Here is a 19,417-nt window from a genome sequence, read left to right as displayed (position 1 = left end):
TTCTGCCTCAGCCTGCTGAGTAGCTGGGATTACAGGCGCACGCCACCACGCCCGGCTAATTTTTGCATTTTTAGTACAGATGGGGTTTCACCATGTTGGCCAGCCTGGTCTCAAAATTCTGACCTTGTGATCTGCCCACCTCAGCCTCCCAAAGTGATGGGATTACAGGTGTTAGCCACCTCGCCCAGCAAGGTCTTTATTTTTATTTATTTACTTGAGATGGAGTCTCACTCTGTCACTTAGGCTGGAGTGCAGTGGGGTGATCTCGGCTCACTGCAACCTCTGCCTCCCGGGTTGGAGCGATTCTCCTGCCTCAGCCTCCAAGTAGTTGAGATTACAGGCGCCCACCACCACGCCCATCTAATTTTCATATTTTTATTAGAAATTGGGTTTCGCCATGTTTTCCATACTGGTCTCGAACTCCTGACCTCAAGTGATCCGCCCGCTTCCGCCTCCCAGTGTTCGGATTATAGGCATGAGCCACTGCACCCAGCCAGCAAGGTCTTATGAACTGTATTTTGTGCTGACCGCCTGTCTTATCCTGTGACTAAGGATGCCTTAACCATTCAGGAATGAAGCCTAGCAGGTCTCAGCCTCATTTTACCCAGCTCCTGTTCAAGATAGAGTTGCTCTGGTTCACATGCCTCTGGCAGAGGGGGCACCTACTTCCTCTGTCTGGGCCTCCATTGCCCACCTGTCAAGAGGGGGGAATGTCCCACTTTGCTGGGTTTGCTGGGAATTATCTGGCTATTATTACCTCTACAACCTCACCTCTCCTGGCTTTAGCAGAAGTTCCTATTCCCAGCTTTGGAGGCAGTTCTCTCCACCTTTTTTTTTTTTTTTTTTTTCGAGACAGAGTCTCACTGTGTTGCCCAGGCTGGAGTACAGTGGTGCGATCTTGGCTCACTGCAACCTCTGCCTCCCAGGTTCAAATGATTCTCCCACCTCAGCCTCCCCAGTAGCTGGGACTACAGGCACGTGCCACCACACCCAGCTATTTTAGTATTTTTAGTAGAGACGGTATTTCGCCATGTTGGCCAGACTATTTTCAAACTCCTGAACTTGGCCTCCCAAAGTGCTGGGATTACAGGCATGAGCCATCGTACCCGGCCCCTCCACCTGGATTTATGAGGCTTGCTTCGTCTCTCGCCACTCAGGCTCATTCTGTGGGACGCCCCCCTCAGATAACACTGGCTACAGCATCCTCTCATTCTCCTACCCCATTCTCTTATGTTGCTCTCAGGACTCTAAGGAGCCTATCTTACGTATTTATCTGTTTATTGTATATCCTATCCTAGAATGCAAAGTCAAGGGAGTTGTTTGCTTTCTTTTTTTATCCTTTTTTCCTTTTTTCCCTGAGACTCAGGCTGGACCACACGATCATTGCTTACTGAGGCCTCTACCTCCGGAGCTGAACCAATCCTGCCAGCCTCTGCCTCCAGAGTAGCTGGGACCACAGGCGCATGCCACCATGCCTAGCTAATTGCTTTTTTTTTTTTTTTTGAGACAAAGTCTCGCTCTGTCGCCCAGGCTGGAGTGCAATGGCAGAATCTTGGTTCACTGCAACCTCCACCTCCCGGGTTCAAGCAATCCTCCTACCTCAGCCTCCGGAGTAGCCGGGATTACAGGCATAAACTACCATGCCTGGCTAATTTTTGTAGAGACAGGTGTGTTGCTTTGTTGCCAAGGCTGGTCTTGAACTCCTTGGCTCAAGCAATCCTCCCAGCTTGGCCTCCCAAAGTGCTGGGATTACAGGTGTGAGCCACCATAAATGAAGTCACCTTTCTTCACTTTTACAGCCCAGGGCCTTGCACCCAGGAAATATAATGTTGGTTGAATTAGGAAACAAACTTAGGTGGAGTCACTTTCTGAATGCCACACAGCAGGGCTGGCATTAGACTTCATGGCTGTCTGAGCCTGTTTTCTTTTCCCCTTGCTGTTCTAGGGCCTACCTGGGATGAGAGTGCAAAATTTAAGAGAAGGCCAAAGAGCTCAGTCATAATTGATATTTAAAACATAAAAAGTAGGCCGGGCGCGGTGGCTCACGCCTGTAACCCCAGCACTTTGGGAGGCCAAGGCGGGCGGATCATGAGGTCAGGAGATCGAGACCATCCTGGCTAACACGGTGAAACCCCGTCTCTACTAAAAATACAAAAAGTTAGCAGGGCGTGGTGGCCAGCACCTGTAGTTCCAGCTACTCGGGAGGCTGAGGAAGGAGGATGGCGTGAACCCAGGAGGCGGAGCTTGCAGTGAGCCGAGATTGCGCCACTGCACTCCAGCCTCAGCGACAGAGTGAGACTCCGTCTCAAAAAATAATAATAAATTTATTTTAAACACAAGATCTGACCCTGAGCTTGCACAACGCATCTCACCTTAATCCCTGTGTTGACGGATCCTGTCTTTATTTAAAATTGTGATGTTTTGTTCATCATAGATTTTTTCCCATTAATTTGGATATTTAACAAATATTGAATTAGAAGATTATTTATCTTGATGACTGAGTTTTTGCTCCCAAGATGTTCACCCTAGTCCGGGCCCTGTTTCTGTCTCTTCTCGTCCTGCAGCAACCGGACAGTCCCTTGAGGAAACTGAGGCACAGAGGAACGTATGTGTGTGTGTGTGTGTGTGTGTGTGTGTGTGTGTGTGTGTGTGTGGCGGGGGTTGTAGTGAGCTCTCCTGGGCGAACCGAGCTCCCTGGGCTGGGCCGGGAGCTAACCTTTGCTTATCTACCGCGGTTGAAGCCGCTAATGAAGTCCCCCGCCTTGCAGAGACCTTTCCCAGGGCGGCCGCACCGCTCTGCGGGGCAGAGATAGCCGCGGTCACCCCGGCAGCGGTGACCTTTTCCGGCTGGAGGGTACCGGGAGGCGGGAGAGGGCGCGGCGGCCGCGCTGTCTGGCAGGCTTGGGCGGAGGAGGATGTCACCCCAGCGGGTGGGTGCTGGGATCGAACCCTGCCCCGGCCTCCCGAGTCCACCCAACCCCGACGGGGCCATGGGCAGTGGGGAAGGGGGACGCGCGCCCAGTGACGTCATCGAACCCCGAGTCCAGCCTTCGCCGCTGTCGTCACAGAGGGGCTGCGCTGCGTCACTGCATTCCTCCCCTGACGTCAGCGCAAGAGGCCAGAAACTGGCCCACCCAGCGAGAGAGAAGTCTGGAGCGGAGCCTGCCTTTCTCGCCTGTTTAATTTGGTAAGACATGTAAAGTGTACGCAGGAGCGGACTACAACTCCCAATCGGCCTTGCGTGCCGAGCATGCGCACGGCCTCCAGCCAGAGAGCGCGGCAAACCTTTGGTAGATCGATGTCCCTTTAGTCGAACCAGGAGGCCAGTTTTACAGCGGCAACCCAATCCCGTCCTCACGAGTCCCACCCCTTTATTCTTAGCCAGCTGCTTCCCTGCCGGAGTGACGGGCCCGGCTGCCTTTGAGGGTTCAGTTTCTTTTGATGGACATTCATACCGATGAATCAGATCGCCGGGAAGTCGAGAGGGTGTTGAAAAGCGTGCATCGGAACCAATAGTTTAGGGGCAAGGCCTGGCGCCGTCCAATCACTTCTCTGACCGCCGCCAATCACCCCGGGCCACGCCCCCGGCGCGTGACGTAACTAGGGTGGGTAGCAACAGTTGCCCCGGTGAGGGAAACGGAGGCGCCATAGCCACGGTAGTCGTGGCGACCAAGCAACCCGGCAACGCGAGTCAACAACAACAACCGCCCGGCCGACCCCCACCCCCCACCCCCCAGGCCCGGCCCGGGGACCCCAGCACGTCCCGTCCCCTTCCCAACATCGACTCCGAGACCTCCGAAAAGCCTTTCCGCAGACAGAAGTGGGGAGAAGCGGAGGTAACCAGGGCGACCCCGGGGTGGTTGGCCGGGCCGGGGTGGGCGGCAGGGCCTGGGCGGCGGGTGTCTCTGTAATCACAGTCCGGGGGAAAGGGGCGGGCGGTCAAAATGGCGGCGGCGACTGTCTGGACCGTGGGGGAGGGGGCCGGGGCCCGGCTGGAACGACACCATCCGCCCCCGTCCCCGCGGCCCGGCCCCCGCGAGGGGCGGGCGCTCGCAGGCCCGCGGCGAGTGGAGGTCGGAAGGCCGGGGCGGGGGGCTTTTATATGTCGGGAGCGCGAAGGGGCGGGCCTGGGGAGGCTGGGCCAATGGGAGCGAGGGAGGGACGAGGCGGGGCCAAGGTGGGTGGGCGGGACCAGGAGGGAAGGTATGGGCGGGGCCGGCTGGGTCTCCCCAACCTCCACCTCGGGAACCAGGGTGGGCAGCCACCACCCGGTCCGCCTTCCAGATCCTTAAGCGACTCCCTTCTTCCTTAAGAGCCTTGCAGTTGTCCCAGGACTCAGAACTTGGACAAGTGCCTGTCCATCTGAGGCCTCAGTTTTCCATCCTGTAAAATGGGGAGAATCATTGACATCGCCCTTTTTCTGCAGTACGGGGACTGCTCATTCCTTCCAGGAATTTTACTTACGGCTTATCTTTGAACCTTTTCCTCGTATCTACCGTTTCTGAATGTGGTTTGATAAAATAACTGTTAGCTAGTCCTGATTTCAACACTGCAGCCCACTCCTAAACCTGCCACCTTCTCTCTGGGAGGAAGCAGAGTTTCATGGAGGAGCTAGGAGTCGATTTGGCTTTAACGTGGAGGATTTGGTTTGCAGAAATCAAAGTCCATGGTAGGGAGGAGTGATCATGAGGGACTGCTTTAGAGGAACAGAAACCTGAGTGCTTTTCTCTGGGCTGCTGTTTGAGACCTGATGTTTGCTGGTTTGAGGATGCGGGGGTTTGTTCCTGGAGATGGGACGTTTCTGGGTTCTGCCCATCGAGGTCTCCCCTACTGGGAATGGGGGAGCAAATGGCGCCTGAGAAAATTTCTTAGATTTTTTAAAGCCACTTCTCTTGGCCAGACGCATGTTTTTGTGTCAAATGAGTGTCAACCGAGTCACATGTCACTGACAAGGTCCCAGCCTCTAGGGCCACGTGGGCAGGAGCGGTCAGAGGGAAGGGGAAGCTATGCATATTTGTGAGAGGAGAATCTTTGCCACTGCTTTTTAGGGTGACAATATCCTGCCAGCTCGAGGAAGAATTTTTTTTTTAAGTAGCCAGCCAGGCTAAGTCTACTTGGCTTATTCTCCATCTTGCTTTTGAGCTTAGTGTCGCTGTGCAAACTGCAGCCATTTCCTTTTAAATCAGTCAATAAATTCCAAGGAAAAGGATCATTTCAGGCTTTTTGCCAAGAGTTTGAAATTGGTCTGGTGGGGGTTGATGGGTCCTCACTTCTCTAGGTACTTTTTCTAGGCCTGGCCCTTTTTAGAGGAGGCAGGGACTCTTTGAAAGTTAGGACAGGTGGAGATTAATTTTCAGTAAAACAAACAAAAAAGCTAGAAATGCCAAGTTGCTAGAAGGATCATCGGCACTTTTTTTTTGGAGACGGAGTCTTGCTCTGTGGCCAGGCTGGAGTGCAGTGGCTTGATCTCAGCTCACTGCAGCCTCCGCCTCCCGGGTACAAGTGATTCTCCTGCCTCAGCCTCCTGAGTAGCTGGGACTACAGGCGCACGCCATCATGCCCGGCTGATTTTCGTATTTTTAGTAGAGACAGGGTTTCACCATGTTGGTCAGGATGGTCTTGATCTCTTGACCTCGTGATCCGCCCGCCTCGGCCTCCCAAAATGCTGGGATTACAGGCATGAGCCACTGCGCCCGGCTAGCCCTTCTTAAAAAAGCTAACTGAGGCTGGGCGCGGTGGCTCACGCTTGTAATCCCAGCACTTTGGGAGGCCGAGGCGGGCGGATCACGAGGTCAGGAGATCGAGACCACGGTGAAACCCCGTCTCTACTAAAAATACAAAAAAATTAGCCGGGCGTGGTGGCGGGCGCCTGTAGTCCCAGCTACTCAGAGAGGCTGAGGCAGGAGAATGGCGTGAACCCGGGAGGCGGAGCTTGCAGTGAGCCGAGATCGCGCCACTGCACTCCAGCCTGGGTGACAGAGTGAGACTCCGTCTCATAAAAAAAAGAAAAAAGAAAAAAAAAGAAAAAAGCTAACTGAGCAGGCTGGGCGTGGTGGCTCACGCCTGTAATCCCAGCACTTCAGGAGGCAGAGGTGGGCGGATCACCTGAGGTCAGGAATTTGAGACTAGCCTGGCCAACATGGTGAAACCCTGTTTCTACAAAAAATTAGCCAGGTGTGGTGGCACATACCTGTAATCCCAGCTACTTGAGAGGCTGAGGCACAAGAATTGCTTGAGCCTGGGAGGTGGAGGTTGCAGTGAGCTGAGATCGCAGGCCACTGCACTTCAGCCTGGGCAACAGAGTGAGACTAGTCTCAAAAAAAAAAAAAAAAAAGCTAACTGAGCAGAAAGTGATGTTACCAATTATCTGGTCTTGTTGACTGCCTCAGTCACCAGTTACAATTACAGGTGAAGGGCCTGAGGAGTCATTTGACTAGGAAGAGAACACTAGATTGATTTGAAGCTGACTTGAAACAGTCAGTTTTTCTAGCTGTGTGCTCTTAGGTGAGTTACTTAAGTTTTCTGGGCCTCAGTTTCCCCTCCTTTCATCTAGGGGCAGTAATCCTTGGTAATCCTTTCAATCTCATGTTTCAGTGCTATGGATCCCAGAAAATAATACCTGTTGAACATCAAATACATAGGAATTGCTGAAACTAAATACAAAGTAATTGCTAACGTAGTTATGTTAGCCTCTGCTGTTATGGTGATTGTCGCTTCCTGTTCAACCCTCGGAAATACACCGTTGGCTTTTATTTTTATCATTTTGAATCCAGTGAGAGCCCTCGTGGCTTTAAAGGTTGACTTGCTTCTCGCTTGCTGGGCTGTGTGGGTCGATGACAGGGATCCAGGAAGCTAGATACCAGGAATCCAGTTTGTAGTGGGAAAGTCACTCCCCTGGCTGCTGAATGGCCGTTCTCTGGCTTTAGGAGGGTCACTAGAAAGAAAAATCCTGGCCGGGCACAGTGGCTCAATTTGGGTGCTCACTCCTCCAGCACTTTGGGAGGCCGAGGCGGGTGGATCACTTGAGGTAAAGAGTTCGAGACCAGCCTGGTCAACACAGTGAAACCCTATCTCTACTAAAAATACAAAAAGTAGCCAGGCGTGGTAGCACATGACTGTAGTCCCAGCTATTTAGGAGGCTGAGGCAGGAGAATCCCTTGAACTGGGGAGATGGAAGTTGCAGTGAGCCAAGATCGTGCCACTGCACTCGAGCCTGGGTGACAGAGCAAGACTCTGTCTCAAAAAAACACACAAAAAATGCTACTTGGGCTCAGGCCCAGACTCAGTCCCAAGCCTTCCAGGAGGCAGCTGGATGAGGGGGGATGTGGACATTGTGGGAACGGTGGGGAGCTGGGAATGGCGTCTCTGGAGCCGAGGTCCTCACCCTTCTCCTCTGTCATGTATCTGAACATCTCGGGGAAGGGGATGGCCAGGCTGCCCCTCCCAGAGATGCTGCCTTCGATAGCAGCTGCACAGGACGTGGTCTTCCTAGGTGAGAAAGACTTTCTCCCACCTGCTCCCCAGGCCTCTTCTGGACCAGAAGGCATTGCCTGGCTCTGTAGCACAAGCCGGCTTCTGGCAGGAGGAAGTAACTTTCTCACACGGTCTCAGCAGTCTATAGACTGGAACCTGCCTTTGATGCTCACTAGCAGTGTGTTCTGGTGCATCATTTATGCTGCCTGGACAGTAAGAGTCAAAACTCCCACTATTTGCCTGTCAGTTTTCTTTTCTTTTTTCTTTTTTTTTTGAGACAGAGTCCTACTCTGTCACCCAGGATGGAGTGCAGTGGAGTGATCTCAGCTCACCACAACCTCCACCTCCCCAGTTCAACCAATTCTCATGCCTCCGCCTCCCGAGTACCTGGGAATACAGATGCCCGCCACCATGACTGGCTCATTTTTGTTTTGTTTTGTTTTGGTTTGGTTTTTTTGAGACGGAGTTTCTCTCTTGTTGTCCAGGCTGGAATGCAATGGCGCAATCTTGGCTCACCGCAACCTCCACCTCCCGGGTTCAAGAGATTCTCCTGCCTCAGCCTCCTGAGTAGCTGGGATTACAGGCACCCACCACCACGCCTGGCTAATTTTTGTATTTTTAGTAGAGACAGGGTTTCACCATGTTGGCCAGGCTGGTGTCGAACTCCTGACCTCAGGTGATCCACCCGGTTTGGCCTCCCAAAGTGCTGGAACTACAGGTGTGAGCCACCACAGCAGCCTAATTTCTGTTTTTAGTAGAGACAGGGTTTCACCATGTTGGCCAGGCTGGACTTGAAATTCTGACTTCAGATGATCTGCCTGCCTCGGCCTCCCAAAATGTTGGGATTATAGGCATGAGCCACTGCTCCCGGCCTTGCCTGTCAGTTTTCTAGGAGCTGAGACAGAGTGAGGGGCAAGGCCCACCAGGTCTCTGCCTGTGGGGAGCTTACCTTTCCAGTCATGAAGAGAAGAGGAACCAGGAGGAAGAAAATAAATCCAGCCAGACACAGTGGCTTATGCCTGTAATCCCAGCACTTCGGGAGGCTGAGACATGAGGATCACTTAAGCCCAGGAGTTTGAGACCAGCCTGGGCAACATAGCGAGACCCCATCTCTTAAAAAGATTAAGAAATTAGCCAGGTTTCGTGGCACAGGCCTGCAGTCCCATATACTCTGGAGGCTGAGGTTGGAGGATCACTTGAACCCAGGAATTCAAGGTTACAGTGAGCTGTGATTGTGCCACTGCACTCCAGCCTGGGCAACAGAGCGAGACCCTGTCTCTAAAAAACGAAAAAGAAAGAAAGAAAGAAAATAAACTCAACAGGGAAACACAGTGTCAGGAAGCAAATAAAATAGTAGTATGTTCTTGAGGGTACCTTCAGACCCAAGGAAGTGTGTATGAGCTGAGATGAGACCTGAATAAGGAGGAGAAGCCAGCCATGAAGGTGGCAATGGGGACAGCATGCCAGGTGGGAGGAAGAGGTGGGGCCAAGGCTGTGAGGCAGGAATGGATCTGCAGCATTCTTTTTTTTTTTTTTTTTTTTTTTTTTTTTTTGCAGAGAGGCTCACTGCAACCTCTGCCTCCTGGGTTCAAGCAATTCTACGTCAGCCTCCTGAGTAGCTAGGATTACAGGCACACGCCATCATGCCCACCTAATTTTAAAAATTTTTTTGTCGAGATGGAGTCTCGGCTATGCTGCTAAGACTGGTCTCAAACTTCTGGCCTCAAGCAATCTTCCTTCCCTGGGCTCTCAAAGTGCTGAGATTACAGGAGTGAGCTGCCATGCCTGTCCAGGATATATTTTAAAGAGACAGGGTCTTGTTCTGTTGCCCAGACTGGAGTGTGGTGGTGTGATCATAGCTCACTGAAGCCTGGAACTCCTGGGCTCAAGTGATTCTCCCACCCCAGCCTCCTGAGCAGCTGGGACTTCAGGTGTCAGGTACTATGCCTAGCTGATTTTTTCAGTTTTTTATAGAGATAAGGCGTCACTTTGTTGCTTAGGCTGGTCTTGAACTCCTGGGCTCAAGTGATCCTCCAATCTTGGCCTCCCAAAGTGGTGGGATTATAGATGTGAGCACTGCGCCCAGTCATTAGGAGATGTGTGCGTGTGTGTGTGTGTATGTGTGTGTGTGTATGTGTGCGTGTGTATGCATGCAGTGGCACAATCTCAGCTCACTGCAACCTCTGCCCTGCCAGACTCAAGCGATCCTCCTACCTAAGCCTCCTGAGTAGCTGGGATTACAGCCACACACCACCACACCCAGCTAATTTTTGTATTTTTAGTAGAGACGGGGTTTCGCCGTGTTGGCTAGACTGGCTTCAAACTCCTGACCTCAAATGATCCGCCCGCCTCAGCCTTCCAAAGTGCTGGGATCACAGGCATAAGCCACCACTCCCGGCCTCTAGGATATATTTTGGAGGAGTAATTGACAAATCTTCTAAATGAATTGGATATAGAGGATGAGAGAAACACACATCATCCCATTTAATTTTGCCATTCTTCTGCAAGTTCATTATTGAAGCCATTCTACAGATGAAGAGAGTGAGTTTTCTTTCTATATCTTTGGGAGGGCCTTGCCGAGGATGTAAACCATTGGATTAGAGAATCTGGCATCCAAAACGGGTCAGACCAGGCGCGGTGGCTCATGCCTGTAATCCCAGCACTTTGGGAGGCCAAGGTGGGAGGATCACCTGAGGTCAGGAGTTCGAGACCAGCCTGGCCAACATGGTGAAACCCCATCTGTACTAAAAATACAAAAGCTAGCCAGGCATGGCGGCGGGCACCTGTAATCCCAGCTCCTCAGGAGTCTGAGACAGGAGAATCACTTGAACCCAGGAGGCAGAGGTTGCAGTGAGCAGAGACTGTGCCATTGCACTCCAGCCTGGGCAACAAAAGCGAAACTTTGCCTCAAAAAAAAAAAAAAACAAAAGACACAGGGGTCAACAAACTATGGCCTGCTGCCTGTTTTTGGCTGGTGAGCTAAGAATGATTTTTACATATTTAAATTATTGGAAATATCAACACCAGAATTATATTTCATGATATGTGAAAATTACATGAAGTTCAAATCTCAGTGTCTAGAAGTAAAGTTTTATTTGCACACAGCCTGCTCATTTGTTTACCTATTGTGCATGGCCACTTTCACATTACAGTGGCAGAGTTGAACAGCTGCTGCAGAGACTAGCCACAAAACTAAAAACGTTTACTGCTTGGCCCTTTACAGAACTTTGCGGAGCCCTCATTTAAAGTAATAGATTTAAACTGTCTCCATAAGCAGCTGCTGGCTTTGAAGATAGGTGCAGCCACTAGTGCTTTTCTTGGCAGATTCATTGCCAAGGAACAGTTTGTTAAGTAATTCCCTTGTTTTGTGTTCTGGGCTCCATAAAGAAAGGGTTCTCATGCTCAAATATGTGGGCAATACCTTATGCTATGTATGTATATGTGATTTATTTCTGTCTAGGGAACAAACCTATATAATTGCTTAATGTAGTCTCCTTAAAAGGTAGAAAAGGGTTCTTTGGTCAAATAATTGTAGGAAAAAGATTGACAATCACAGTGCTGAGAAGGCCTCCAATAGAGAAGTTGGTTTAGTTGTTCCTCGATCTCCCACCTCCTCCTTTTGAGCTCAGTCTTTTAGACATTAATCATTGCCGGGCCAGGCACGGTGGCTCACGCTCGTAATCCCAGCACTTTGGGAGGCCGAGGCGGGCGGATCACGAGGTCAGGAGATCGAGACCACGGTGAAACCCCGTCTCTACTAAAAATACAAAAAATTAGCTGGGTGTGGTGGCGGGTGCCTGTAGTCCCAGCTACTCGGAGAGGCTGAGGCAGGAGAATGGCGGGAACCCGGGAGGCGGAGCTTGCAGTGAGCCGAGATTGCGCCACTGCACTCCAGCCTGGGTGACAGAGCGAGACTCTGTCTCAAAAAAAAAAAAAAAAGAAATTAATCATTGCCTTCTCTTCTTGCCACTGAGTGGAAGGGATGAGGCCCATGGGCTTTGTGTCCCTGGAAGGAGAAAGAGCCAGTAAGTGAGGCGCTTTTAAAGCCCTTTCTTTGTGGGAGGGTCCACAAGGGGCCAGGTCTCTTAGGGCTGAGAAAGCCAAGGCCAGCATTTCTCAGAGTGCTGTCAGGACTGTCTGCCTCAGAACCATCTAAGGGACCAGCTAAAACAGACTCAGGCCATTTCAGACTCACTGGGCAGTAGAGCTCAGGAATCTGCATGATGTTGCCGATGAAAGCTTAGGTTGGATTTCCTCTTGGTGTCCGCTCCCAAGAGCTTGAAGATCCTGTCTCCTTCCTCCTCTGTCCCAACCTGGCTTGGATATTTGTTGAATGAGTAATAACACCTGCCACTTACCAGTGTTTATTGGGTGCTGAGCTGATCTCATTGGATCTTTTTTTTTTTCTTGAGACAGAGTCTTGCTCTTTCACCTAGTCACCCAGGCTGGATTGCAGTGGTGTGATCTCTGCTCAGTGCACCCTCTGTCTCCTGGGTTCAAGTGATTCTCCTGCCTCAGCCTCCTGAATAGGTGGGACTACAGGCACACGCCACCATACCTGGCCAATTTTTGTATTTTTAGTAGAGACAGGGTTTTGCCATGTTGGCCAGACTGGTCTCGAACTCCTGACCTCAGCTGATCCACCTGCCTAGGCCTCCTAAAGTGCTGGGATTATAGGTGTGAGCCACCGTGCCCGGCCTCATCTCATTGGATCTTTGTAGCAATTTGATGAATTGGGTGTTCTCGTTATCCCCAGGTGACAGGCAACTGAGGCCCAGAAGAAGGTTGATAATATGTTCATGAGTTAAGACACGCGCCAGGGTTCATGTGGGTGAGGGTCTGACACCAGGCAGATGAAGGGTTGTCGGCTACAGTGACTTGAGTACCCGAGCTGGGCCAGATTTGGACCCGATGGTGTGAGGAACCTCCTCCCCTCTAACTGTGGCAGAAAGGAGTTTGGGGAGGGCAGGGGCTGGAGGAAGATGGTCTTTGCCTTGTTCAAGGCAGGCAGCAGCCTTTTCCCTCTCACGGTGGACAAGTTTCCCTGCTACCCGAGTCCCTGGGCCTTGGAGCACTTAGGCTGGCCACCTGCTAGGTGCAAAGGCCCCAAACAGCTTATCCTGCCTGCCTCCACTCCTACCGGAATGACCTCACCTGGCAGGGAGGGTGGCCCCAGGGCCCTGTCAGCTCTGTTCCCGCCAGCCAGGAGGGTCCTGGAGTCCCTCCCAAGCCTGCCGCAAGCCCAGAGGGCACACCCAAGAGGCAAGTGTAAGCTCCTGTTTCCTTCATCCTCAGCAGCACAAAGCTCTGGACGCTGGAAGGGAGGCAGGGCCAGGAGGTATTTTCATCTTTCCTGGAACTGCGTTAAAGGGCCCTGGGCAGTGAAGGGAGCCAGAGCCATTTCCTGCGTGCTTATAGCATGCCAGATGCCTGGCCACGCGCTGCCCACAGGATCAGGTTGAACTCCTTAGCAGCCCCACCTGGTAGGGCCAGCTGTCCTCCCATTTCACATATAGAGCCGTAGAGGCTCTCCTCAAAAGTCACACAGCTAGGAGGTAGCCAAATTCAAATCATGGTGCATCCATCCCCGTCCAGGGCTTGTTTCTCACCTGCCTTGCCCCCCTGCTAACTCGGACACCTCTTGAGTTTGGCATCCACGAGCAGAACCTGGATCCCGGGGGAGGGAGGCACAGGGAGGCGTGAAGGATGGGAACAGGCCTCCTCTGGGCTGCTCCGGCCGGCTTCCCCCTTGCCAGTTCTGCTGCCCTTAACTGCAGCTTTGGGCAGGGGGCGTAACCTCTGCAGGTGACACTTGGGTCTCCCTGTTGGAAGAACCCGCAAGATGCCGTGTACTGACCTTAAGAAGCAAATGAAGGTTGGGCGTGGTGGCTCATGCCTGTAATCCCAGCAGTTTGGGAGGCCGAGGTGGGTGGATTACTTGAGGTCAGGAGTTCGAGACCTGCCCAGCCAACATGGTGAAACCCTGTCTCCACTAAAAACACAAAAATTAGCTGGGTGTGGTGGTAGGCTCCTGTAGTCCCAGCTACTCGGGAGGCTGAAGCAGGAGAATCGCTTGAACCCGTGGGGGCAGAGGTTGCAGTGAGCTAAGATCATGCCGCTGCTCTCCAGCCTGGATGACAGAGTGATACTCCATCTCAAAAAAAAGAAAAAAAAAAAGCAAATGAGCCCTGTGCCTGGCATCCTGATTAGGGCTGGGGACTGACAGAATGTATCTGGGGGTCAGAGAGACCTGGGTTCAATCCCCCCCTCACCAGTTGCTAGGGGCTTTCAGCAGCCTACCCCTCAGCCTCGCTCAGCTCGTCTGTAAAATGAGCATGATGATGCCTCCCTCACACGGCTGCCGGGAGTAGGTGACCTCAGTTTAGGGGTCTGGGGGCTCCTGGTCAACCAACAGCAGTTGTTGTTTTTTACCTCCTCCTTCCCTTGAGGGTCACCCTGCAGCTGGAGGGCGACCTGGGCACATCGTGGCATAGAGATGCTGATTGTTAGTGCAGAAGAGGCTCTGGTCCAGTTGCCAGCCAGGATGCAGTACTGCCGGGAGTCATGGCGAGCTGTAGGCAGGGCTCTCAGACCCAAATGCCTTCTGTGGCCAGGCAGGAGCCACAAAAGCACGGAGCTGGAGCCTTTCCTCTTAACCACTCGTGCCTCTGTCCCACTCTCCCTCAAATGCTTCGGACCTGGGGATAGGGCTCATGAGTACAAAGGTCCCCAAACCATCTGCCGATCCCCTGCTACAGCGGGGCTGAGCCGGAGGGAGGCCATGCCCAGCCCAGCACCTGGGAGAGGGACACACCCTTTAGCAGCCAGGCCCGCCTTGTTCTTTCCTTTTGTTTTGTTTTGCTCTGAGACAGGGTGTTGCTGTGTCACTGAGGCTGGAGTGCAGTGGAACAATCTCAGCTCACAGCTCTCTGCAACCTCCACCTCCTGGGTTCAAGCAATTCTCCCACCTCAGCCTCCTGAGTAGCTGGGATTACAGGCGCACGCCACCACTCCCGTTTAATTTTTTTTTTTTTTTTTTTTTTTTTTTTTGAGACAGAGTGTCGCTCTGTTGCCCAAGCTGGAGTGCAGTGACAAGATCTCGGCTCATTGCGACCTCGGCCTCCCAGATTCAAGTGATTCTCCTGCCTCATCCTCCTAAGTAGCTGGGATTACAAGCACGTGCTACCATGCCCAGCTGATTTTTGTACTTTTAGTAGAGACTGGGTTTCGCCATGTTGACCAGGCTGGTCTTGAACGCCTGACTTCAGGTGATCCAGCCGCCCCGGTCTCCCAAAGTGTTGGGATTACAGGCGTGAGCCACCGCGCTCGGCCAAGGCCAGCCCTGTTCTGAGGTCAGCCGCAGCTGCCAGGTTCCCAGTGCAGCCTGGGTCTGCTCCCAGCCCCGTCGCCTCTGGCCACAGAAAGGCACTGTCCCACTGATGAGCTTACATCTGGTGTCAAGACCCATAACTGCTCCCGGGCAGAGGGCCCCAAAAGCCCCTGTGGCCCCATGCAGCTCACAGGGGCTTTTTGGACTCAAACACCTTCCCACTGGGAATGCTACTCAGCCGAGAATCCCAAGTCCAGATAGCAGGCACGTAGGGAACTGGCATGGGTCCCTGGGAGGCAGCTTTCCCCATGACTCTGCTTTCTGGCAATAAACTGACGAGTCAGGAGCATAGAACACCCAGAGTTCAAACGCAGCCCTGCCACCACTTCCCCGCTGTGTGGCTTGGGGCAAGCACCTTAACCTCTCTGAGCCTCAGCTCCCTATCTAGCAGACAGAACCCAAACCCAGACATGGTTGTTGGAAAGTTTAAAATGAAATAGGCCAGTCGTGGTGGCTCACACCTATAATCCCAGCACTTTTTGGGAGGCTAAGGCGGGAGGATCGCTTGAGCCCAGGAGTTCAGATCAGCCTGGGCATAATGAGACTCCCATCTCTGAAAAAAATAGTTATATATATGTATATTTCTATGTACATTATGTATATTTCAATATACATGCATGTATATGTACATATAGGTGTGTGCATGTATGTGCATGTGCGTATATGTATATTTTGATGTATGTATACATGTACTATATGTACATGTATAATGTACATGTACTATATGTACATTATATGTGTACATGTACATATATGTACATTTCAATGTACATATGTATATTTCATATAGTTCAATACCTGTATAATTTCATATAGTCGATACATATGCATAATTCATATAGTTCAATACATATGTATATTTCAATTTGTATTTTTAGTAGAGATGGGGTTTCACCGTGTTGGCCAGACTTGTCTCGAACTCCTGACCTCAGCTGATTCACCTGCCTTGGCCTCCTAAAGTGCTGGGATTATAGGTGTGAGCCACCATGCCCGGCCTGATCACATTGGATCTTTGTAGCAATTTGATGAATTGGGTGTTCTCATTATCCCCAGGTGACAGGCAAACTGAGGCCCAGAAGAAGGTTGGTAATAATTTCATGAGTTAAGACACAGCGCCAGGGTTCATGTGGGTGAGGGTCTGACACCAGGCAGATGAAGGGTCGTTGGCTACAGTGACATGAGTACCCGAGCTGGGCCAGATTTGGACCCAATGGTGTGAGGAATCTCCTCCCCTCTAACTGTGGCAGAAAGGAGTTTGGGGAGGGCAGGGGCTGGAGGAAGATGGTCTTCGCCTTGTACATATGTACATATGTACATTCACATATGTACATTCACATATACATATTGTATATGTATATTGAAATATATACATATGTACACATGTATATTGAAATATATACATATGTACACATGTATATTGAAATATATACATATGTACACATGTATATTGAAATATATACATATATGTACACATGTATATTGAAGTATACATATATGTACACATGTATATTGAAATATATATGTACATATATATGCACATATTGAAGTATACATATATGCACACATGTATATTGAAATATATATGTACATATGTACATATATGTATATTTCAATATACATGTGTGCATATATGTATACTTCTACATGTGTACATATGTGTATATATTTCAATATACATGTGTACATACATATATTTCAATATACATATGCAATATATAAATGTACATATGTACATGTATGTATAGTGTATATATATGTGTGTGTATATACTATATATGTATATATGTATATTTCAATATATAAGTAAAAAAATATACACACACGTATATATATATATATATATATTTAGACAGTCTTGTGTCGCCCAGGCTGGAGTGCAGTGGTGCAATCTTGGTTCGCTGCCACCTCCGCCTCCCAGGTTCAAGTGATTCTCCTGCCTCAGCCTCCCGAGTAGCTGTGACTACAGGCATGTACCACCATGCCCAGCAAATTTTGTATTTTTAATAGAGACGGGGTTTCACCATGTTGGCCAGGCTGGTCTCGAACTCCTGACCTCAAGTGATCCGCTCGCCTTGACCTCCCAAAGTGCTGGAATTGCAGACGTGAGCCACTGTGCCCGGCCTAATATATATTTTAAAAAGATGAACTAACATAGGGAATGTGCCCAGCCCCGTGCCTGGCCTACAGGAGCCCTCAGGAAGTGCCCACTTGGGGTCCTCAGCTAAGGAGATGGAGGCAAGGGAAGGGAGAGCCCCTGGTATTTGAGAGTGACCCAGTGAGAACCGTATCATTTTTCTCTGGGTGAGGGCACAGAGCAACCACATGGGCCCAAGCTCCCCCCGCAGTGTGGGGAAATGCGATCCCACGTGGATGTGGGGGTCTCTGGGTACCAGGGACTGGGAAGGCAGGAGTCCTGGCTTGGGGTGAGTGGGGGTATGGAGTGGGGCTCCAGCCCTGGTCTACAGCTGGTCCCCCTGCAGTGACGGGTTGGATATTTCTGGCCACCAGCCTGGGGATTTAATTAAGTGTGATGAACCCAAGCACATCTCTAGGGAGCCCAGAGCTGTCCCTGCTTTCTCTGCCTGTGGATTAATTCCTGTTTTTCTTTCTTTTGTTTTGTTTTGTTTTTCTCTCCCCCCTCCCTGTCTTTCTTCCCAAGGAATTAAAAAAAAAAAAAAAAAGCCTTATTTATTATCATTTTCCCCACCGTTGGCATGGCAACACAGGCGTATACTGAGCTACAGGCAGCCCCGCCACCATCCCAGCCGCCACAGGCCCCGCCACAAGCCCAGCCCCAGCCGCCACCGCCACCACCCCCAGCGGCACCCCAGCCCCCGCAGCCACCCACCGCTGCTGCCACCCCTCAGCCCCAATATGTCACCGAGCTGCAGAGCCCCCAGCCCCAGGCACAGCCACCGGGCGGCCAGAAGCAGTACGTGACGGAGCTCCCGGCTGTACCCGCACCCTCACAGCCAACCGGTGCACCCACCCCTTCGCCTGCACCCCAGCAGTACATCGTGGTCACTGTCTCTGGTAAGTGCCGCACTCGTGTGTCCTGAAAACTCCTCTCAGAGTTGTTCAGATAGCCTAGCCCCTGGGTGTGAAGGCACAGGGCTGCCATGCCCCCCAAGGTTTCTAGATGGGACTTGGGGTATCACTAGGGCAGGGGTGCTCAAGCCATGCAAGGAGGCCTCTGTCCCCCCAAACTCCTTCCCACCAGAGCAGCTCTTAGAGCTTCTTTTTTTGGTTTTATTTTGTTTTTTGAGATAGAGTCTCATTCTGTTGCCCAGGCTGGAGTGCAGTGGCACAATCACAGCTCACAGCAGCCTCAACCCTCCAGGCTCAAGCAATCCTTCCACCTCAGCCTCCCAAGTAGCTGAGACCACAGGTGCCCACCACCATGCCTGGATAATTTTTTAAATTTTTTGTAGCTGTGGGGTCTTCCCGTGTTGCTCAGGCAGGTCTCAAACCCCTGGCCTCAAATGATCCTCCCACCTCGGTCTCCCGAGTTGCTGAGACTACAGGTGTGCAGCTGTGCCCAGCTAATTTTTTTGTTGTTGTTGTAGAGATGATGTCTCACCATATTGCCTAGGCTGGTCTCAAACTCCTGGGCTCAAGCGATCCTCAAGCCATAGCCTCCCCAAGTGCTGGGAATACAGGCATGAACCACCATGCTCAGCCTCTTAGAGCTGTTCTGACCTCTCTTTTCAAGTAAGATGTCACTGGAAGAAGGGTTTGGGCAGTGGCATCAAAGTTTGCACGCACCTGTGGGAGACAGAGGCCTGGCCTGGCTACACACATCTTTGGCCTCCCTGCTCTGGTTTCCTCATTTGTGATGGGATCATCATAGCTCCTCGCTCTCAGGGGACACATGCAAGGGTCTCATAGCCAGGATGGCCTTGAGTGGGCACTTCAGGGAGGTCAGCTGGGGGTGGGGGCCTGGACATGTCACCTCCCCTTCCTAGAGCAGCCACCCTGTTGTTTTGGGCAGGATCCAGGGACCGGCCCTTTTCTTTATTTTTGCTTTTCTTTCTCATGACATAAGCTAGGGCACGCAGGACATGTGTTGAGAGCAGGCCATCTTGGACAGACCTGTTGCCCTCTGAGCATTTCCCACAGTAAACATAGTGATGATGTTTTGACTTGTTTAGGGTCTGCCTGAGGCCTGGTCTCTGTCTCGACTGACTCAGTGCTCTGATGGGAATGGCAGCACAGCCTGGGCATTAGGCTAGATTCGTGTTTTTTTGGTTTAGAGATAGGGTCTTGCTATGCTGTCCAGACTGACCTCGAACTCCTGGGCTCAAGTGATTCTCCTGCCTCAGCCTCGTCGGTAGCTGGGACTACAGGCGCCTGCCACTGTGCACAGCTAGTGTGTTTTTAATGTGCTCTGTGGTGGACGGAGGCCTCAGTGGGAGCCCGGATCAAAGCTGGCCCTGGTCCTTCTAAGAGTGGGAATGGAAGGGGTGAGACCATCAGGGCATCCTGAGGGGCTGTGGAAGGGGTGGGTCAAGATGGGATTGGGGACCATCAGGTCATAGTCATCAAAATATGTAG

The 19,417-nt window shown here is 51.4% G+C and overlaps 1 protein-coding gene and 1 long non-coding RNA gene across 4 annotated transcripts in view; one reads left to right on the top strand and one right to left on the bottom strand.

The window, feature by feature from the left end:
* Positions 1-3,163: 3,163 nt before the first annotated feature.
* Positions 3,164-4,066, bottom strand: LOC131380697 (uncharacterized). Its single transcript, XR_009208792.1, has 2 exons — positions 3,794-4,066; positions 3,164-3,600 (listed from the first exon to the last, which is right to left on the bottom strand). It is a non-coding gene; the product is annotated as an uncharacterized LOC131380697 (long non-coding RNA).
* Positions 3,577-19,417, top strand: part of RFX1 (regulatory factor X1) — a 46,694-nt gene continuing 30,853 nt past the window's right edge. The window contains exon 1 of one of the 3 annotated variants that reach the window (XM_032169927.2): positions 3,577-3,836. Coding sequence is in view for 2 of the 3 variants with exons in the window: in XM_058424569.1 (XP_058280552.1) it covers positions 17,578-17,896 (319 nt within the window). In the remaining variant the exon portion in view is untranslated. Of the gene's footprint in view, positions 3,837-17,412; positions 17,897-19,417 lie in introns of those variants that run through there. The other 2 variants (XM_058424569.1, XM_032169928.2) reach the window with 2 other exon arrangements.

The sequence above is a fragment of the Hylobates moloch genome, unplaced genomic scaffold (assembly GCF_009828535.3).
Source record: "Hylobates moloch isolate HMO894 unplaced genomic scaffold, HMol_V3 SCAFFOLD_12, whole genome shotgun sequence".
NCBI lineage: Eukaryota > Metazoa > Chordata > Mammalia > Primates > Hylobatidae > Hylobates > Hylobates moloch.
This window is presented reverse-complemented; position numbering and strand designations above follow the sequence as displayed.